Raw genomic sequence first — 20705 nt, forward strand, 5'->3', positions numbered from 1 at the left:
TTTAGAATCACGATAGTTGTCCGGATATGGGTAATTCTGCGGCGCCTAAGGCGGTTGTATGTGTGTAAAAAGATGTTTCTAAATCCCTGCCGTGACAATAGGTCCAATGTTTAGAATAAATTATTATTATATATACACCACATATCTGTCCCTAATCCTCCTTATTTCCTCACTCCTTGGGACTTAAAATCCCATCATTTGTTGCACCTTCTTGCTAGCTCACGGCACACTGCGCATGCTCTCTGCTATTGCAAGTGTGTGAGTGCATTCACTTGTGATATAAGTGAATGTGCAACCCACAGAGATGCGCTGTATTAGAGGGTGTAAAACGGAAAATTGGGTGCAGCAACAGTTTCAGCCATGCCTCTGCTGCAGTGAGATGCTCATTTACATAAAAGTTTAGAGTTTTCTCTAAAATGACAAATTGCTGGGAAAAGGAAGGTAGGCCTGTGAAGCTTTTTAAGTATTCTACATAATAGGGGTTTTACTGATTTGGAGAAGATATACTTGCTATTAGACCAAATGCACACAAATGAAGTCCCATATATGATTATACCAAAATAGTCTATCCAGCAAACAGAAAGTGCTTGCATTATATTTTGATTTAATTCATGGACACCCCTTCTGTACAGGCCATGGGATTGGGCGGTCATATGAGTTCGTTTTCACGGGCTGCACACAATCGTGTTTATTCCTTTTGTGCAAATTGCTGAACTCAGTTTTCATATATCATTCATACACATTTAGTGGCTGCGGCCAGGGATTCCCTAAACCTTCATGTGCAAAATGGTTCCCCTGAGGAAGCAACAATGGTGAAACCTGCGTCATGGCACCTACAGTACTTGTACTTGCTGAAACAATGGGTAAGGGAATATAAAATTATATATATATATATATATATATATATATATATATATATATATATATAACTCTGCGGCATCTTTGCTAGGATAATTAGCAGGTCACTGTACCTGTACTGCCTTTTTCCATTGGTATTTTGGTTCCAATCCAGTCAATAGCTATAAGATACTTTTACAGATGACCTATAGAAGAAGTGTTCTTAATACTTAGAACAGGGGTTTAGTCATGCATTACTGTTAGTTTCATCTACACTTGTGGAACCTCCATCTGTGTACTATATTTCAATGAAGGTTATCTTTTTAAACAAAATATCTTCAAATAAAATTGACATTTTATTCTTAACGTATGGTAGTATTGACTCCTTTTTGGGTGGTGAATTGTTGATATAGGCTAATCTTCTTGACATGGGGTCGTGAGAGGAAGCCAGGCCTGAGAATGGGCTTGAGAATGCAGTTGTTGTTCATGTTCTATGGTGTGCCTAAAGAGTGCAGTCTGTTGTAGTTTCCATGATGCCCTTATGGTCCTTACAACTAGATTCATTCCATGTGTGTTGTGTTTGTACTGCAGTGTATGCTTATTATAGTAGTCAAAAATTCTATTGCCTATGCCAGTGATGGCGAACCTTTTGGAGACAGAGTGCCCAAGCTGCAACCAAAACTCACTTATATGTCGCAAAGTGCCAACATGACAATTAAAGCAGTAACTGATTGATCCTTGCTGTATCACAGGTTTTAATCGTATTGGCGTGCTGAGTTCACCAATACAATAGAAAGATGATAGAGAAATTTGGATTGTAGCTTCCCACCAGGGTCCCTGAGGAGTAAGGATCAGGGGACCCAGAGCAGGAGGTCCAATAACAATCCATCTCTATCCACACCTTCTTGTTCTTCCTTTAGTCCTGGCAGCCAAATAGAGCTGAGCATGGCATGTCCTCGGCTGTATTGGATCACAGGAGAAAGCCTTTAGTCCTCGCTGGCAAACTCTATGTTGAGGTGAAGGCCTGGGTGCCCACAGAAAGGGCTCCGAGTGCCACCTCTGGCACCCGTGCCATAGGTTCGCCACCACTGGCCTATGCCCTCATTTTGCAATATGATATTAAATAAAGGAAAACAAATTAATGACTAATCACCTAGAGCCCCAGAAAAAAAATCTATTCTTTTCTATTTAGTTTTTGTTTATTTTGGTTTTGTTTGCCTTTTTTATGCTGAGATGTATGAAGTATTTTTGGTGGGTTTATTTTTTTACATGTATTCCTTCTTTTTTCTCTTTTTTATTTTAATCATCTAAATTTCTGTTGCATACATTTATAGCAAAAAGAAAAAAGATATAATGGAAAGAGAAATGAGCAGATTGTATTTGAGAAGCGATACCAAAAATTGAACAGCCATTCTTCAATCTGTATCATGTTTTCTAGAATTGAACATATGTAACTGTGGAGTGGATGGTTTTTTGGCAACTTCTCTGACCACTCTTTCTGAGTAATTGTAACCAGCAGGGAGTACAGTAGCTATAATGACTATACTTAACGATATAAAGGTTCTGCAACCATCCCAAGTGGAAAGATACTTTAAAGCAATATTTTCTATACTATTAGATTTCTGTTTAAATAAAACAAAAAAAAAGAGCTGGATTTATTTTTATTTTAAGTACATGTAGGAACTTAATTTCCATGCTTTCAATTATTATTTTTTGGTATACTGTGGTATTTTATTAATGTCAAACAAACTAGGATTTTTTAACTTTTACAATTTTGTTTCTAATAAGTTAACATTAATCTGTAATATCAGTCCTTATAATGGCTGGAATAGCTACGGTAAATAGTTCCTGTGGGCCCAGATATAATCACATTTATGTTGCTGATCACAGTGCCCTGAGTCAACTGTGGGCACTGATCAGTTGCCATGAGAGCTAGGGGCCTGCTCCCACAAGTTTGGTACTTTCTATTAAAAGCTGTATAGGAAGGTTGTAGTAGAAAAGCAGTGTAATAATAGTATTTTGTATAAGAGATCAGACAAAGGGATAAACATACCGGAGCCAGACTTCAACCAGAAGTCCAGGTTCGGAGTTCAAGCTCACCCCTCTGAGTAACACCGGAGATTGGTGCTGGCACCAATCGTGGTTGTTAACCCTTTAAATATATTTAAATGCATAATTTAACCCACCAGGATTTAGGAAAACTACATGGTTAATCTCTGCTCATCTAATCATCCATGCAAAGGCCTATATTGCAGTATTTAAATGCTTTTAAATGCCGGTGGCATGCCGGCACGCACGCAGGGGGAATTCAAAGGGTGGCAGCACCTATCGCAGGTGTTACCAGTGAGTGTTTTGGTTCAGGTCTGGGTACCTGAAACGAACTTCAGGTACCATCACTAAACATATCTCCTAGTGGGACAGAAATACTAGTTAGAAAGTGGTATCTAATTTACCACTTTCTTTAGAATGTATATATAAAGTACATATATATATATTAAATATGTTAGGTACTTTTTTCCCAAAAATCCCCAAGAACATGTCTTTAAAGCCTTAAGGACACACCCCTTTTTTACTTTTTTACTTTTCATGTTTTGCTCCTACCTTCAAAAATCCATAACTTTCTATTTTTTAGTATGCAGAGCTTTATGACGGCTTGTTTCCAGATTGACAAATTGTACTTCCTAGTGCAGTGTACTGGAAATCTGGAAAAAAAAGGAAGGAAGCAACAGACACAAGGAAAGAAAGGGAAATGATCCCATGGTCTGGGGAAGGGAAGGGAAGGGAAAGCTGGAGAGAAAGTCAGACAGTTACAATATGAAGAGGTTATAGAGATATATGTAACCCAATCTTGCCATACTTTAGTAAATAGCTTCTCCTTATCAGATAACATAGAGTGCAATCTATCATTGATCATGATCCAGTTCATTTTTGTCTTAACCAACTGTAAAGGAATAGTTGCCTTCTTCCAAGAAGTAGCTATTGCAATTTTTGCAGCTAGGAAGAGGTAAGATATAAATCAGAGCAAGTTTTAATATATTTTTAAAGATAAAACTTTCATTGTTTTTCTATATTCTGGCGCTAATAACTTTATCATACTTCATTGTACAGACCTGTAAGGTCTCATTTTCTGCTGGGCGAGATGACATTTTCATTGCTACCATTTTGGGGTCTTTACAACCTTCTGATGACTTTAAATTCCAAATTTTGTGTGTTGCAAAATGATTTAATTTGTTTATTTTATATCAGTTCTAATGAAAGGGATTGAAATGTATAGGTTTTTAACGTTAAAAAAAATGTTTTATAGTATTTACAGACCCCCTAGGGTACTTTAAGCCGAGTGGGTGTAATCGTTCCTATCATGTACTGTCGTACTGCTGTAGTCAGTGCTGGGAATACAAATCAGGAATTGGATAAGGGCAGCTATTGTCTATAGCTCCTAAATCCTAACTTCCAGTGCAACTCCCATAGGAGCATTCAGATCAGGAGACTTGGAAGGAACGCTGAACCATACAACCCTCCTGGGAGAAATGTATGACATCAGAGCCAAGTCAAACTGATACAGGTAGCCTAACCTTCACCCGTAATGTATGCTGAGTTTTAGATTTATTATTAAACAAGAACAACTTTAGCATTGAAATTTCGATATATATCCCATTATTAAATCATTCAGGAAGTGCTTCAAAAAGTGTCCATAAAAATGAAATAAAGGTTATTCATCAATTACCACAATCACCAGAGGTTCTTAATTGTGTTATAAAATGAGAAGTTAGTCCTTCAAGGTGACACATTATTGTTGTGGTACATGACACAATATATTCTGATGGGTTTTCCTATTTTTATGTTTTTTTTTCCTTTGATTATTACAGCTTGAAAATTAGATCAAAAGAAACTGGGATTTATACATAAGTATCTATTCCCTTCCCCAAGGAAGTATTGTAGCAAACCTACTTTTCCAGTACTGTATATCAATGAAAACTGTATAAGAATTTGTCGTAGGTTATTATAAGTGATAATTTGTATTGTGCCTACTGACTAGTAAAAACGTAAGAAAATAAGTATCAGGCATTTGTCTTTGAGGGGAAAGTTGGACATTCCAATGCATACTCATTTCCAGCAGTGAATGGTGGCGGCATACAACATGAGTATCACAGCAAGCATGTGATGGGTCCAAAATGAATAGACCTCGAGTTCATAAGTCCAATCCAGGTCAACATCTACAAAGAGTTTGTATGTACTATCAGTGTTTGCATGGGTTTCCTCCAGGTCTTCCAGTTTCCTCCCACACTCCAAAACATACTGGTAGGTTGCTTAGATTGTGAGCCCCATTGGGGACAGTGACTGGTTAGGCAAGCTCTGTGTAGCGCTGCGTATTTTGTGTGCGCTATATAAAGAAACAATTAATTATTTATTATTTCTACCTCAAAATCAGTGCAATCCCCAGATTAGACCCCAGAAGAAATACAGAATCAACAGAACTCTGCATTCTCCAAAGTTTGTATCTTCAACCTGGAATCTGAATCTAAGAAACTTTGGACCTTCATTCATTAATGTCATTCACAGTTTATAATGGTAAATCAAATATAGCAATCTAACATGGATGGTGAAATGATCACTAGCTTTATAAAGCTCCCACCAAATCTCACCACTTGGTTTCTAGAGTAGGCTAATGTAATACAAATTGTCTGTGTTAGTTAGGGAAACTTCACATCCAAGCGAGAGTCACAGTAAGGAGCCTCTAACACTTGCAGATGAAAAAGTCCTATATCCAAAATGTTTTGGTCCAGCAGAATAAAGTAAAGCTGAATTAAAGCCCAATGGTGTCCATTGGTGACCATAATTCTAAATATGTAGGGTGCAAATCTAACACATAAGGCCATGTTTTGCCAGGGTGCTTGTACATTCAATACTATTCCCCGGAGCTAAAAATGCCAAATATTCCAAGCAGTCATTTAACCTGCACTTGAAAAAGTGAAAAAAGAAGAAAAAAGCTTTATGTTACTTAGCAACAAACTACAGCTCTGTTTTATTTCTGTCACATATGAACAGCAAAATAACCTAAATTGCGGGAGTTTTCCAGCTGTGCCATCTCCAGCACTCTGTGCCTACAGAGTTACAGGTGGTTACATTATTTTGGTTTGCAAATGATGGTTGTTTCTGGAGGGAGGGTTAAGTCAGAAAATGTCTAGTTCTAGAGCCAAATATATAGCCCTCTGAAGTGCACCCCCCTCCAGATTCTCAGCCCTCAGGCTACAGGGAGAATTTGCTGCACACAGGAGCTCCTGCTCCTCACAGATAATGGAAATGTACACTTTATATGTTACTACATTTTGAGAAGGGATAATATCAACTAATAGTAATGAAGCATACAATAATAGATATCTGTACATATTTTAGAGGAAATTTTGAATGTTAATTGCCAAATGCATCACCTGGTTGTCTGCTTTCAGAATTATATAGGTTTTACGGGTGCCTTTACTTTCTAGCTGAAAAGCAGATATCTAGTTATTACAGTTTTAGTGATAGTATGTGGATTTATTTATGTGAACATATCAATATGAGGCATTTGTGAACTGTACACATGTTCATCTATTACATTTAGGACATGTGAAGGTAAATATTTTCTGTTTTAAGCACATTTTTTGCCATCAAAGTCAAATTTTTAGTATTTTTTTTACAAAATGTTTCAGCTTGAATTAAAATTGCGTGAAGGCGCCTATGTCTATAAACTCTTTAATGCAATTTTGAAAATGGGGCAATTGTCTGCTTCCAGAAAATATATGGTTTGCTGTGGTTTATTTTAATTCTTTTTTCTGTATTTTCACGACAAAATATCCAGAAATGCCGGGCGGTGAAAGGGTTAATACTAGAGATGAGCGAGTATACTCGTCCGAGTATACTGCTCGGTCGAGTATTAGCATACTCGGACCGGCTCGTTACTCGGACGAGTATCTCGCCGGCTCCAGCTCGAGCAGTAAATTAATAAAATAAATTGAATAAAAGTATTTTTATTGTAAAAAAAAAATATTACACGTTTGCAGATGTTTTACTTGTAAGAACACATTGAAATAACACTATTCTTCACTTTCCAGGTGTTCGCGCGTGTCTCCCGCTAGGTTCGGAGATGTTCGGAACATCTGGAATGTGAAGAATATTGTTCTTTCAATGTGTTCTGCACTTAAATGGTCCTGTATTCACTGTTTTTAATGTTTTAATTCTATTCTTCACTTTGCAGCTGTGCGCGCGTATCTCCGAACCTATTGGGAGACACGCGCGCACACCTGCAATGTGAAGAATAGAATTAAAACATTAAAAACAGTGAATACAGGACCATTTAAGTGCAGAACACATTGAAAGAACAATATTCTTCACATTCCAGATGTTCATGCACATCTCCTAACTTAGCGGGAGACACGCGCGAACACCTGCAAAGTGAAGAATAGTGTTATTTCAATGTGTTCTTACAAGTAAAACATCTGCAAACATCTGAAAATTTTTTTTTGCACTGTTCTTTTACTGTTCAGTTTTATTAAAAAAATGCTCGGGTCTCCCATTGACTTCAATGGGGCTCGTTATTCGAGACGAGCACCCGAGCATCTGGAAAAGTTCGTCTCGAATAACGAGCACCCGAGCATTTTAGTGCTCGCTCATCTCTAGTTAAACCCCCTTGGTTGAATTCCCGGGTGAAGATTCTATCATCTATCTGTCTAGTTATCCATCTCCTATAATCTGACCATTTATATATCTTTCTCTATCTATTTTTCAATTAATCTTCTCTCTCTCTTCTACTGTATTTATCTCTCATATCTATCTACTGTATATATCATCTACTTTATAATTCTGCATCTAGAAATCTCTATCATCTTTCATATTTATCTTCTATCATAATAATTATAAATAATAATTCCTTAACTTATATAGCGCACACAGATTACGCAGCACCGCACTGTGCTTGCCAGATCAGTCCCTGTCCCCATGGGGCTCACAATCTATTCAACCTACCAGTAGTTTTTTGAAGTGTGGGAGGAAACCGGAGGACCCGGAGGAAACCCACGCAAACACAGAGAGAACATACAAACTCTTTGCAGATGTCGACTAGGGCTGCAAGGCTGTAGTGCTAACCACTGAGGCACCATGCCGCCCATCAATCTCCCTATCATCTATCTCCTATAAAATTCTCCCATATCACAGTTTCTTTTACCATACTAAAGGGAGCCTCTTGCTGACTGAGACTGGTCATAAAATTTTATTTTGGGGCCCCACTTTTAGTTTTGCCCAGGGCCCCTCTTTGTCTAGAACCGGCCCTGTTCCTAGAATCCCCCAGTGGAGCATAAGTAGCTGTAAATCTCCACTCCTACATAGATGGCTTTAAATGGCAAAGCTGTGAATCACTGCTCCTCTCCCTCCACTATTTGGCTTTTCTGCCTCTTTAGTGATCTTCTGCATCCAGTAGAGATTTCAGATTGAAAAAAAAAGAAAATTGGGGTTGTGGATAAGAGCAATAAGTATGATTTGAAAGAAGCACTTTTCTCTGATAGGATAAATGACAACATTTCTTGTATACACTTACAATTAAAGGGGATCTGTGACCTCCTTCAAGCAGCATGCTGTAGAAATGCACTGTGATTCCTGACATACATTTATTATTTGTGTCTATTATACAATTTCCTAGACATTTCCATCATAATCCATATGCTGAGGTAGTTGGTGCACCCAGGGTGTCCTCAATACTATTCCTGCCTGGATCCCTTTCCATTAGATGTCTTGTTAGAATATGAATGAAAACGGCAATATTTCTGGAACTGCATAATAGGCACGAATAATAAAAGTATGTTGGAAATCATGTCGAATTTCTCTATAATAAGCTCCCAGCAGATATTAATACTTGGGGTGGATGGTAGATTCTCTTTAAGTAACCCCTAAGCAACCACATAGTCTAGATAGAATATATTCAGAAATGTTTGAAACAAATCATATAAATTTATGTAATGTATGTAATATGACTCTTTTTTATTCTAAAGTACTATGTAATATGTTTGATGTATTGGGACTGTTGCTGAGTTAATCTCATTGGACTTTTCTCTAGGAATTGATGTGCTTGCAGTTGGCGGGTCATTATGCTGCTGCACCTGTGTAGTGTTAAGGTCAGTGTGTTTTTATGATTATAAATCCCATCCATGTCATTCCATTATAAATCCACTAATCATTCATAATGGAATGCCCTATAGCCAACAACTGGCCTTTGTATTAATCAAACCAACAATACCATCACATTTCTAATACTGGCATCCATTTATAACTGCATGAAACTCCAAGTGCAAAAGTAATGTGTCCTTGGCTCATGTCAAAATACAGGCTAATTATTAATAAAATATACATAAAAATTTAGCTATGTTAAAAAAAATTTCATTAATTAATTTTATTATGTAAACCTTTCCAAATGACATATGTCCTCCACTAATATGCATATGGCTGTAGATATGGATATGTTACTCTTATAGATGGCTCCTTTGATATCTGGAGCATAGATGTCTCTACACTGTACCAAAATAGAAATGTTCCCTTATGTTGGGATGGTCTCAAAGGTTTTTCCCTGCTTCTACCCACTCGAAACAACCAGTGATCCTGAATGATGCCATATTAACTTGTATGGAGCCAGTTTTTAAAAGAAGACAGTAAGGATAATTTTACCACTCTCCCCTCTGTGGAAATAGACCAAAGGGAATTATTGTCTGGGGGTTAACCTTTAGGAACATAGTGCATACATATGTTTTTGAGTTGTTTATTAAAGGGACTCTACTAACTTCTAAGTCACCGCACATGTAAAAACATAATTGTAAAAGACTGGGTTTTCTAGACATTCTGTGCCTTTTTGGTTTTGCTGAAATTTTAGAGAAAGTGCCATATTTATATTCATACCAACTATATTCCTGATTCACTGGAGGAGAGGCCATATATGCAGGTGCACTAATTTTCTTCTTTCCATGCTGCCCATTGGTACCCAGAACTTCTACATTATACAGTGATTAACATATGTCTTTGAAATAAAGTGTAGTAAGAAGAAAATGGTGCAATAGTAGATCTCACCAGATAATTGAGAATTTAATTCTCATATAGAAAAAAACTAAATTATCTCTGAAATGAGAAATGACAGGGAAAGGTTTCTCTGAAAATAATGTGTCCTGCACAATTCTGGTTTTATCAGTAGGATTACTTGGTAGCTAGTAGTCTCCATTTTAATATAATACCAAGGGTATCAAATTGGCACACTATGTTCTGCCTTGTACTGGCCCGGAGGAGTCCATGTTCCTTGCCACATTATGAAGTAACTGTATGTCCAAAGGTGTAATGAATTGACCCATTCGAGGGACAGTTATGACGGGAGCAGAGGTGTACAAAGGGGAAGGGGAAAGAGATTCCTGCATCTCCTTTTAAATCAGCACCCTCCCTTTGCTATAGTAAAAGTATAACAAGTAAATAAACATACACATGTTTGGTACTGCAAAGATGCCAAAAATAAAATGTCACATAATAGTGCGATGAAAAGAAACATTGTTCATTTATAAAAATAATTTTACTGACCAAATGTCATGAACCATAAAAACCCACTGCATATTAGGTATCATTATATATACAAAACATGGAATAAAGGTAACATTCTACTTATGTTGCACAATGCCACAACATTTATAACACAAAAAACATGCCCAGAATTGCATCAATCCCATTCAATGGGCAGTGAAAAAAAAATCTTGGTCATTAAGGGAATAAAATAGGGATGGCCTTAAAGAGAGACAGTCATCAGATGCCAGTTTTCTGACTCACCCATGTCACCATAGAGAATAGTGTACACATTTCTGAAAAAAAAAGATAACTTAGATGAAAGTTTACCTTTCTGTATGCAGAGCTGTGTCCCTAGTCCATGGGATTGGCCAGTGAGGAGTGCCCCCCCCCCCCACCATTGGGAAACGGGCTCAGTCATGCATCAATTTCAATTAGAAATGTGGGGACATAGGGATGCTGATGGCAGGTTCTCTTTAAGGGGTTAAATAGTTACTTTCAGCTTAGTTAATGTATTGCACACATTCACAATAAATATAAATATTATATTATATATAAATATATCAAAAGATTTTTTTGGTACATATTCATGTTTTTCTTCACAGCTACACTACATATACAAATGACATTGCTCTATATTACTTAAAGGTGGAAAATATGGCCTGCAATAATGATCATCTTTGCCCAGGTAAGTAGCCCCCATGGGTCTCTGTTGCTTACTGCTTCCTGGCCTTGCTTTTGCCGGAAGGTAATGCCTGGAAATGCATGCTTAACCACTCACTGGTCACAGCATTTCCAGGCTAAACCTAGCTGCAAAATGAACAAAAAAACCTTTGTAACATCACAAGGGACTGGTGGAGGATTTGTGAGGGTGAATGTCACTGTTATTTATTTTCCTGTGCACTGCTGATCATTATTGCGAGCAGAATCTTTCCATTTTGGCAAATCCTATACCCATAACTCCTTCCTCAAATATGCTGTGAGAAGAGAGGGGTCTCCATTTACTTCTATGAGAACTTAAAGAATAGCTAGGCAGGCAGGCTTGGTTATTATTCAGTTAGTTAAAGGAAATCTACCATCAAAATCAAGCATGATAAACCAGGGACACTTAGTCATAATATCCAGGCACTGTGGCTGTTGTGATCTTCTTATATTGGTTATTCTTAGCCCTTGTCCTTCTAAACTCAACTTTTCAAATTATGCTAATGAAACAGAGGTACTACCCTAGCCCCTTTGTGATCTGGCTTAAGAGATTGTTACACTGTCTCACCTTACCCCTGCTCCCTCAGCCTTGTGCAGTGTAGCAGCCTATAAGGAGGATGTGTCCTGGCTCCAACCATGACCATTTACATGTCTGTATATCACTCTGTTTATCAAACTATGTTTAGACTAATGGAAAACAATGCCTCCTTATGCTACCTTGAAAGGCCCCCATAAACACCAAGTATGACCTAAAAAAAGTCTAAAAACATGATGTGGGATAAAGTCAAACCAAAGGAACAGACTCTTAACTGTAGACAGCACTGTTTCGACCTGGTTGGGTTTGCTCAGTACAGCGTAGGGAACTGGTTTGGCTATTGACTAGGGTCAGAAGGTAAGAGTTCTCCTTATGGACACTTTGCCAATTAAGGCCAACTTATAGGCGAATGGAGACTTAAAGCCATAGATGCTCCACTAAGGAATTCTGGAAAGTATGCAAATACGTTTTACAAGGAGACCCAAACAGGTTGAAACAGCGCTGTCTACAGTTGGGAGTCTGTTCCTTCTGGGATAGATATACTGCTTTGGCTTAATCCCACATCATGATTTTAGACTTCTTGTAGGTCATACTTGGTGTTAAGGGGGCTGCCTTTCAAGGTATCAAAAGGAGACATTGGGGGTCATTTACTAAGGGCACCGATTTTTACTGAATTGCCCCGGGTTTTTGGCGCAGGCGATCGGATTGTGGGCATCGGCGCCAGCATGCACGCGACGCAAATCGGGGGGCGAGGCTGAACGAAAACCCGACGGATTCGGAGAAACCGCTGCATTTAAAAAAAAAAGAAAAGCATCACTGGACATGCGCTTACCTTCATCATGAATAGAATCGTGAACTCTGGCGGACCTCGGCAGACTTCAACACAGCAGCGACACCTGGTGGACGTCGGAGGAACTGCCTTAGTGAATCGCCGAAGACCCGAATCCATCACAGAGAACATGCCGCTGGTTCGCGAATGGACTGGGTAAGTAAATCTGCCCCATTGTTTCCATTTAACACCTTGGAAAATATATTTACATACTTCCCAGAATTCCCTAGTGGAGCATCTATGGCTTTAAGTCCCCACAAGCCTATAAGGTGGCCATAATTGGAAAACTTTCATAAGGAGTACTCTTAGCTTCTGACCCTATGTTTAGACTAGTAATGTATCCGGATTCCCATTTGTGAATCTTGTAAGATTAGTAACCATTGTATTTATGGAGGTCGATTTTATTTAAGAATTTAAAGCTATGATTGTTATCTATGGTCTGTTCTCCTAGAATTGTTGGAGTAAAGCTCTGTTCACGTATGCATTACACTCTCCATGAACTTCAATGTTGGTTGCGTTCTGTCACAATTCTGTTATGACAGCTGAAAAAAATCTCTGGCTGCTTTGCTATTTTTCTACTATTTCATAACAGAGGGGGAACAGAACCGGGGGAACGGAGGGGTGAACTGTGCCGAACTGTCGTGTTTTGATGGTCTACCTAGACTCACTTCTTGTATATTATACATTAAAACTGACAAGGCAAGTCCTTAAAGAGAACCCGTCATGCAAAATAACCCCCCTAAACTAAATATATTTTCATAAACTGCCATTAGAGAGCATTGCCTCTATCCCTTCATTGTCCCTCTACATGCCTGTAAACCTAAGCAATGAGGTCCTAAAGCTGTATGCAAATGACCTGTGAAATGTCCAATGAAGCATTAGCATATTCAAGCTGTCCACTCTATTCATGAGTGGGAGGCACAGCCACACCCCCAGTGCATGACTGACAGCCTGTATAATGGTGTGAGGCTGTATAATGATGTGCTTCCTGATGCTGGTGGCCGCACCCCCTGCAGCCTGTGTGTGCATGTGTGTGTGTGTGTATATAGGAGAGATACAGCAGCTCCAGGCAGCCATGTTACAGCAGAACATGTCAGATTCATGTGTAGCTGATGTCTGTGTCTCTCACCTGTATATTAGGAGGATGCAGCATGTCAGCAGATGACATACACACACTAGCCATGCTTTACTATACATTACACACAGACATGAGCAGGGGGAGGAGAGGGGAGGGGGAACAGGGGTGACATCACTGCCTCTGGCCATGTGACCAGCCTCATTTACATAATAAAGAATAGATGATTTTACAATGAATAATGTATGAAATAACTAGATAAAGGCTGGGATGGGATCCTTGTGAGCTGCTCCAACAGGTAGTAGTGACAGGACAAGTGACACAGACCTGATGACAGTTGTCCTTAATGGTTTACAGACAGTTAAAGATGTTACTGATGTCAGATCATTGGACTTTTGAGAATTCTACGTATTTTTAAAAATCCAGGTGAACACAGATAAGGCTCAGTTCACATGTATATTGAGTTATTCTGTTACACTCTCCATTTTAGGAGAGATTAACTGAAACTAAAATCATAATGTGATTGGAATGCCTTCAATTAACGTTCCGTTCCCCTTTGACTTGAATGTACCGAGGGTTACTTTTCCTTATGCTTCCATTATTAATAATGTGGGCTGCTGCTTTTTCTGTTAATTAAAATGAAAGGTGAAACACCATTATGCTTTACAGCAGTCATGGTCATGGCTACCATAAGCTGCAAAATACTGGATTCATCTCCTTGAGGTCTATGGAAGAGTTTTTTAGTAATGCTTTGTGTCAGGAAGGAGGGGGCCAAACTGTAATGGATGGTGGGGGATGCAATGACTTTGTTATCTTTTATTGTCAACCTGTATGTGATGTAAATAAGGTGACATTTATTTTGTCTGCAAAGAACACCCCAACAGAATAAGGGCTGATTTTGGTCAAAATCAGGTGTGTAACTAGGAAAGGGTGGTCTCAAAGCAAAATTGCTCTTCATCAAACAGTTTTCCTCTCCCCAAACTACTAGGGTACTTGTACACTTTGCATATTACCTGCTGATTTGCAATACAGCATTTCCATGTGATAAATTTTCAATGTATTACAGTAGAAGTATAGTTTATGGGATTTATGACAATCCTATAGAGGGATTGCAGAAATAATCTACATCATACACAACATACATATGTTTATGCAGCACAGGCAATGTACACACACAGCAGACAGCAAACACAATGGGGCACATTTACTAAGGGCCGTGTGCCAGTTTTCTGTCGGACTTTGCACGTTCTTTCTTGTGCAAACTGCTTGCACAAGTATTTAAGAGCTGCCTCCGCCACACTTGTGTTGAACGCGACCCATTTGTTGCACGGCTGCTCTAGTCATCATACGACACAAATAAGGGGGTGAAATCCTGAATCTGGCACTCTCTGCACACTAAACAGGCAAACTGCATATAGTGCAGTTTGAGCTGTTGTTATTAAATGTGCCCCAATGTTCTATATATATATATATATATATATATATATATATATATATATATATATATATATATCACACAATGTACACATGTATGTGTAGCACACACAACAGACAGCACATACAATGTACACACACAACATACAGTACACAAAGACATGTATATACAGTAAAAACAATGTTCACATGTACACTGGAGATCAAAATTAGAGAACAACACTGAATTTTCTAAATATCAAGGTCATTCTGTGATATAGGTAAAATAGCATATAGATACCTGCAGGCTGTTGGTGTTATTCTGGCACCTAGTGCTAGTTTCCTTAAGTATCTGACAAATCCTATTCAACTGGCAACCTAACTTTTTGTTCAGTTTGTCCTGAATTTTGCATGGTGAATAAAACCCTTCGGCAGCAGGTTGTCCATCAGTCATAGCAAGCGAACATAGTTTTTACAAGTCTGTGATTTCTAGAATACAGGCGGTCCCCTACTTAAGGACACCCGACTTACAGACAACTCATAGTTACAGACGGACCCCTCTGCCCACTGTGACCTCTGATGAAGCTCTCTGGATGTTACTATAATCCCAGACTGCAATGTCCAGCTGTAAGGTGTTTGTAATGAAGCTTTATTGATAATCCTTGGTCCAATTACATCAAAAAATTTTTAACTCCAATTGTCACTTGGGCAAAAAAAAAAAATTTGTCTGGAGCTACAATTATAAAATATACAATTCCGACTTACATACAAATTCAACTTAAGAACAAACCTACAGAACCTATCTTGTACGTAACCCGGGGACTGCCTGTATTGCATCTTTACAACATCACAAAGTTTTTCACGTCCCTAAAGAAGACTGTTTGCCCTCGAAAATTAAAAACAATAGAGGACAGGATAATGCAGAGAATCTTCTTTGGTAATTGTTTCAACACTGCAGCTGGAATTTCTCACCAGTTCAGCACTAAACAGGGTAAGGATCTGTTTTATCATACAGTAGCGCACATTTATTAAAGTGTTTGTTCCAGTATTCTGTCGGACTTTGCACTGAAAAGAACATACTGTTTGCACATGTATTTTTTAAGTATTTTTGCAAGTATTGTGTTGCCGTACCACAAAATTCTGCACCTAAAGGGGTGTTCTGGTGCCAATTCAGACCGCGAGCCACATTTATTATAGCGACTCCACAGACTTGCACTCTGTATGTTAAAAGCGCACCAAAAAAAGTTGGAGCACACTTCCCAGTTAGTGCAGGGTGCGCCAGTATTCAATAATCTGGTGCACTCTGCGCATTAGTGACACAAAGTGCGCATAGCCAGTGTCCTGGTGTTTAAGAGCATTTGGACTGAAAGCCCACTCTGCAGTGACCAAACTTCTCATTAGCAAAGACTAACCTTTGCTAATTCTAGACTCACTTTTTCTGAGGTTGTGTGGACAGAGGAGAAGTTCATTTTAGTGATAAAAGCATGTTTAGTGATAAAATCATGTCATTATGACATGACCAGAGCAATTTTCAAGGATTTGGATGATTAAACAGTGTTCAGTTCCCATAGTAGTATTACACAATTGCCAATGAAATGAATGGGTTTGTCCTTTAAATACACAAAAGGGATGGAGACATTTAATGATGGTTCTGGACAAAAGTCTCTATTAAAATAGCCTGACAAATGTATGCTTTTTATGTATTTTATGTATTATGTCTTGATCATATTAGAATGGTTCTAATATGGGGATCTTCAAAGGGCATTACCAGCCATGTAAAATTGTTACTGTAGGGGGATAGTAATATAAGAAAATTGTTTATACCATTACTATTTCATTAGGCTCACTGGCAGCATTCCTGCTTTTCTACAGGGCATGGACTCTGTCACTGAAGTTTACGATAGTTTGCCCAGTCAATCAGTGGTTCCTGATTCAGTTCCTGATTGGCTGAGTATCCATCTCCATTGTTTCCTGTTGCATCAGGCAACACATATGAAGTGCAGTACAATAGGGACTAGAGTTCTACCAGAGTGGTGGGAGAGCCAGGAAAGTTATGTATCATGTTACCAGCCTTCTAAAGAATTTTTCAACTTTTAAAGAATATTTACAACTCAAATTTAATGTTGATGTCTTTTGTTTTATGATCCAATCCAATTTTCTGTTAGCCCATTTTAATATTTGGGTAAGTTTATATTTCACACTTTGTAATATATGTGAATTACAATAATTAGCTTTTACAATTAATCCATTGGAGGAGTCAAATAAAGGAGCTTACTACGACCTTGAATCATGGGGAGGTCATGTTCAGCAAACTATTAAAAGAGTTTTATCACTGCAAAAAGAAGTAATAGATATGATGAAAAGATGTGTTGCAGCAGTGGATACAGAATGCAAATTAGCTCAATGTCTACAATAGCCTTAAGGGACATGGATAGCTCCATAGGATTAAATCTCCGCACACCTGTCAGCACATTCCCTGATGAAACTCATAATTAGTATTTTGTTCTCCTTCTCACTTCATCTTGTATAATTGCACGGGCACATTTTCCATTTTAGCCTTCTCTATGTCTAGCTATGTAGAGTAAAAAGTGCTTCGAGGTCTGCTGAATAGAGATCAAATTAAACTCTGCTACTTAATTAGTGTGGCACGCAGTCATCTGATTTAATTAGAGATTCTACTGGCACGACTGGTACTGCATAGTCTTCGAGTAACAAAGCAAATGTTCCTTGTCTTCACAGACGAATAAATATAGTGTTTCAGGTTTTCACGAATAATATGTTCATTAAGCTAATTTCATTTGGTTTAAATACAGATGTATACATCTGACATAGACACCAGTTTCAGCAAGTAGCATCTATGTCAGAACATGTATGTATATTGATCATATATCATTTTTACGGTGTATTTTCTACCAAACAACCAGGGACATATACATGAATAACACCCTTGTTCTGGACACCAGTGGTCGATGTTAACTTTGTCTAACATAAAGAATGTTGCGTACCTTTTCCCTCATATGGCCTGGGGCCCACATACTGTAGTAATGATAGCGCCCGCAGATCACCTCTTATATTTGCTCCACAGTCTTACCTTCTTCATATCTGACCATATTGCTTCTCCCTGCTGTCCTGTTTTGATTTAGAGAGCATCTTATCTGGCAGGCTATATATGAGCACCAGCTGATGGTTTTTATAGTATCTAATTTTGGATACAACCCAACATTGGTTGCCAACCAGAATTTGCCTTTTTTTAAAAATATACAACCTATTAAAAATCGCAGAGAGTTAACATGTATCACTGACAATTGGGCAATGTCAAAGGGAATCTGTCATCAATATAAAGGCCTAAAAGCCGCCACCAACCTGCTATCCAGTATGGCAAAAGAGAACATAGATCCGCTCTCCTCACAACCGTATCCAGGACTTCTCCCTATCATCCCCCATACTCTCTACCAAAGTGTGTCAGACTGTCCCCCTCCTTTCGATCATTTAAATGTAATCCGAAAACCCACCTGTTTAGGACTGATTGCAATATTCAATAACTGCACCCCCATGAAGGAAAGATCCTTCTTTGCACAATCCTGAATCTCCCAGAATATAGAAAGAAATCTTTGTCATCCTCTCATAGTCTTGAGTAACAGACTCAGCGGCGGTTTATGGGTGTTAATCCTTATGACAGTTTCTCTTCCAATTAAATGAATATGGCATCAAATATGGCAAAAAATTACCATATAATTTCCACAATTAGCTTGTAGAAATCCATCCAGTTAATAAAAGTTACAAACCCAGTCATTTGTATTTTTATCAAAGTCATATTTTACAAAGTGTACACAAATGGTTTTCAACCTTGACCCAGTAGGAGAATAGCCTGGTGCCAATTTTTTGGTTTATTTCTATTATTTTAACAAACTAAGGCACAAGTGCATTAAATGTCCAATAAGGACATTTAATGCAGTATTTAGGTGAGATATTCCTTAATTTGTAAGTCAGGATAACTACATGCTTATCACAGTGAGCTATTCTTATCCTATAGGATGAATGTATTATTCTGTAAAAGCATTGTTTTCATCAGAAGTGATGTGGTATTGAAAAGGCTAATGTAAATTTTTTGGGTCCTATCATCCAACCTGACACTAAGGAATGGAGAATGTGCACCATTATAATGTACAATTACAATGTACAGCATAATATGTATATAACATATACTGTGTATGATGTATATATCCTGTATCTGTGATGTGCATATGCTGTATATGTATACAGTGTATGTTGTCTGTATATACTGTATGAGAGTATATATATTGTATGCTTGTATATGGCAGTGTATGTGTGTATATGCTCCTTATGTGTGTGCATTAGTGTTTTAATGTGTGATTGTAACTGGCATATGTGAGTATGCAAATATGAATATTTTTTATAATGCTTCCATTATACAGCATATAGACCCCTTCGGAGTATCTTCTTTTTCTATTTGAAGCCATTTATGCTTAGTTGCCAGCACTCCCTTATGCGTCAATCATAACCGCATGCTGATAAGTCTGATTATTTGGCATAGACATTCCCCTTTGCTTTATAGAATAATCAAGAATCTTTATAGCAACTCTCATTTTTCTTCTTATTTCACAACTTCTTATTTCACATGAAATTTATTAGAAGTTGCTGAATTCCCTGTATAGTGCTTATAGGGAGTTCTAAAGGCATACAACAAAAAATACAGCACCCTAAGGGGGTAAAGTCACCTTACAAAATTAAATTATATTCTTGCCACCCAAGGGAGATCTGCATTCCGAGAATTTAATGTCTTCTTTCAGGGCCTTGTTCAAGATAATTACATTTTTCTTAATCAATGATTACAATGAAGGGTAAAACATAATGCCCAGATGTAATATCCCTTTCTCTTCCCAGATTTTTTCTGTTGTCTTAGGAATAGCCATTTTTGTTTGCAAGGAAATATTAACCCCTTCTCGAAAATGGACATAATAGTACGTCCCTGCGGGAAGATACTAACCGCACCAAGAAATTCTATTCTATTCTAAATTCTCTCGAACAAAGCCAGCACCAGAAGCAACGGCGGTTAGCTCTATATTACAGCTCACACCTTGCTCTGACACTCTCAATTGGAGCCAGCTCCGATCACAAGTGTTTAAACCTGCGGCGTGTAAGGTTCTTCCCTGTTGGGATCGGATCCTCCATGCCGCTTACCGGGAGGTGGGTCCTATCCTCTTCTGGGCATCCACGAGGTCTCCTGAGTTCAGACCCCTTCCAGGTCTGACTGTAAACTGTATGAAGAGAGCTCAGCCCTTGAGCCCTCTTCATACACCCTTCATAGCTCCATGGTGGATATATCCGCCACGGAGCGTGAAGGGGTTTAAACCAGCGATCAGAGAATAGCTGGTCCAAGTTGGTAAAGTAAAACCAGTTTTAAAAAATAAGTTTAAAAAGTTAAAATAAATAAAAAATAAATAAAAGCCCTAAAAATGTCGCCGAGGAAAAAGGGCCTTGGTGTTAAGGGGTTAATTTTTGCCGCCCAAAATGAATGTATTGTTCAAAAAAATCTTAAAAATCCATGCTAACATAAAGCAGACATTTGGGAGATGTAAACTAAACAAAAAAGATATTATACAGTTATATTTTTTCTAATCCTTGAAGCTATTTGTTTCAGGACCTCTCTTATATACATTTTATGAGTTGACCAAAGTAACTCATCTGTTACTTCTTTGTTGTTATTAAACCTAAAATATTCTATTATACTTCTT

General features: G+C 38.1%; 1 protein-coding gene across 3 annotated transcripts in view; it reads left to right on the forward strand.

Annotated features, from left to right (window-relative positions):
- HECW1 (HECT, C2 and WW domain containing E3 ubiquitin protein ligase 1) overlaps positions 1–20705 on the forward strand; it is a 172921-nt gene that overhangs the window by 34039 nt on the left and 118177 nt on the right. Inside the window, exon 2 of one of the 3 annotated variants that reach the window (XM_072153345.1) lies at positions 8921–8978. The exons of the other annotated variants lie outside the window; for them this stretch is intronic. Within the exon in view, the coding sequence (XP_072009446.1) occupies positions 8952–8978 (27 nt within the window). The 5' untranslated portion in view covers positions 8921–8951. The remainder of the gene's footprint in view (positions 1–8920; positions 8979–20705) is intronic. 3 annotated transcript variants of the gene reach the window in all.

Source organism: Engystomops pustulosus, chromosome 5, assembly GCF_040894005.1.
Source record: "Engystomops pustulosus chromosome 5, aEngPut4.maternal, whole genome shotgun sequence".
In the NCBI taxonomy this organism is placed as follows: Eukaryota; Metazoa; Chordata; class Amphibia; order Anura; family Leptodactylidae; genus Engystomops; species Engystomops pustulosus.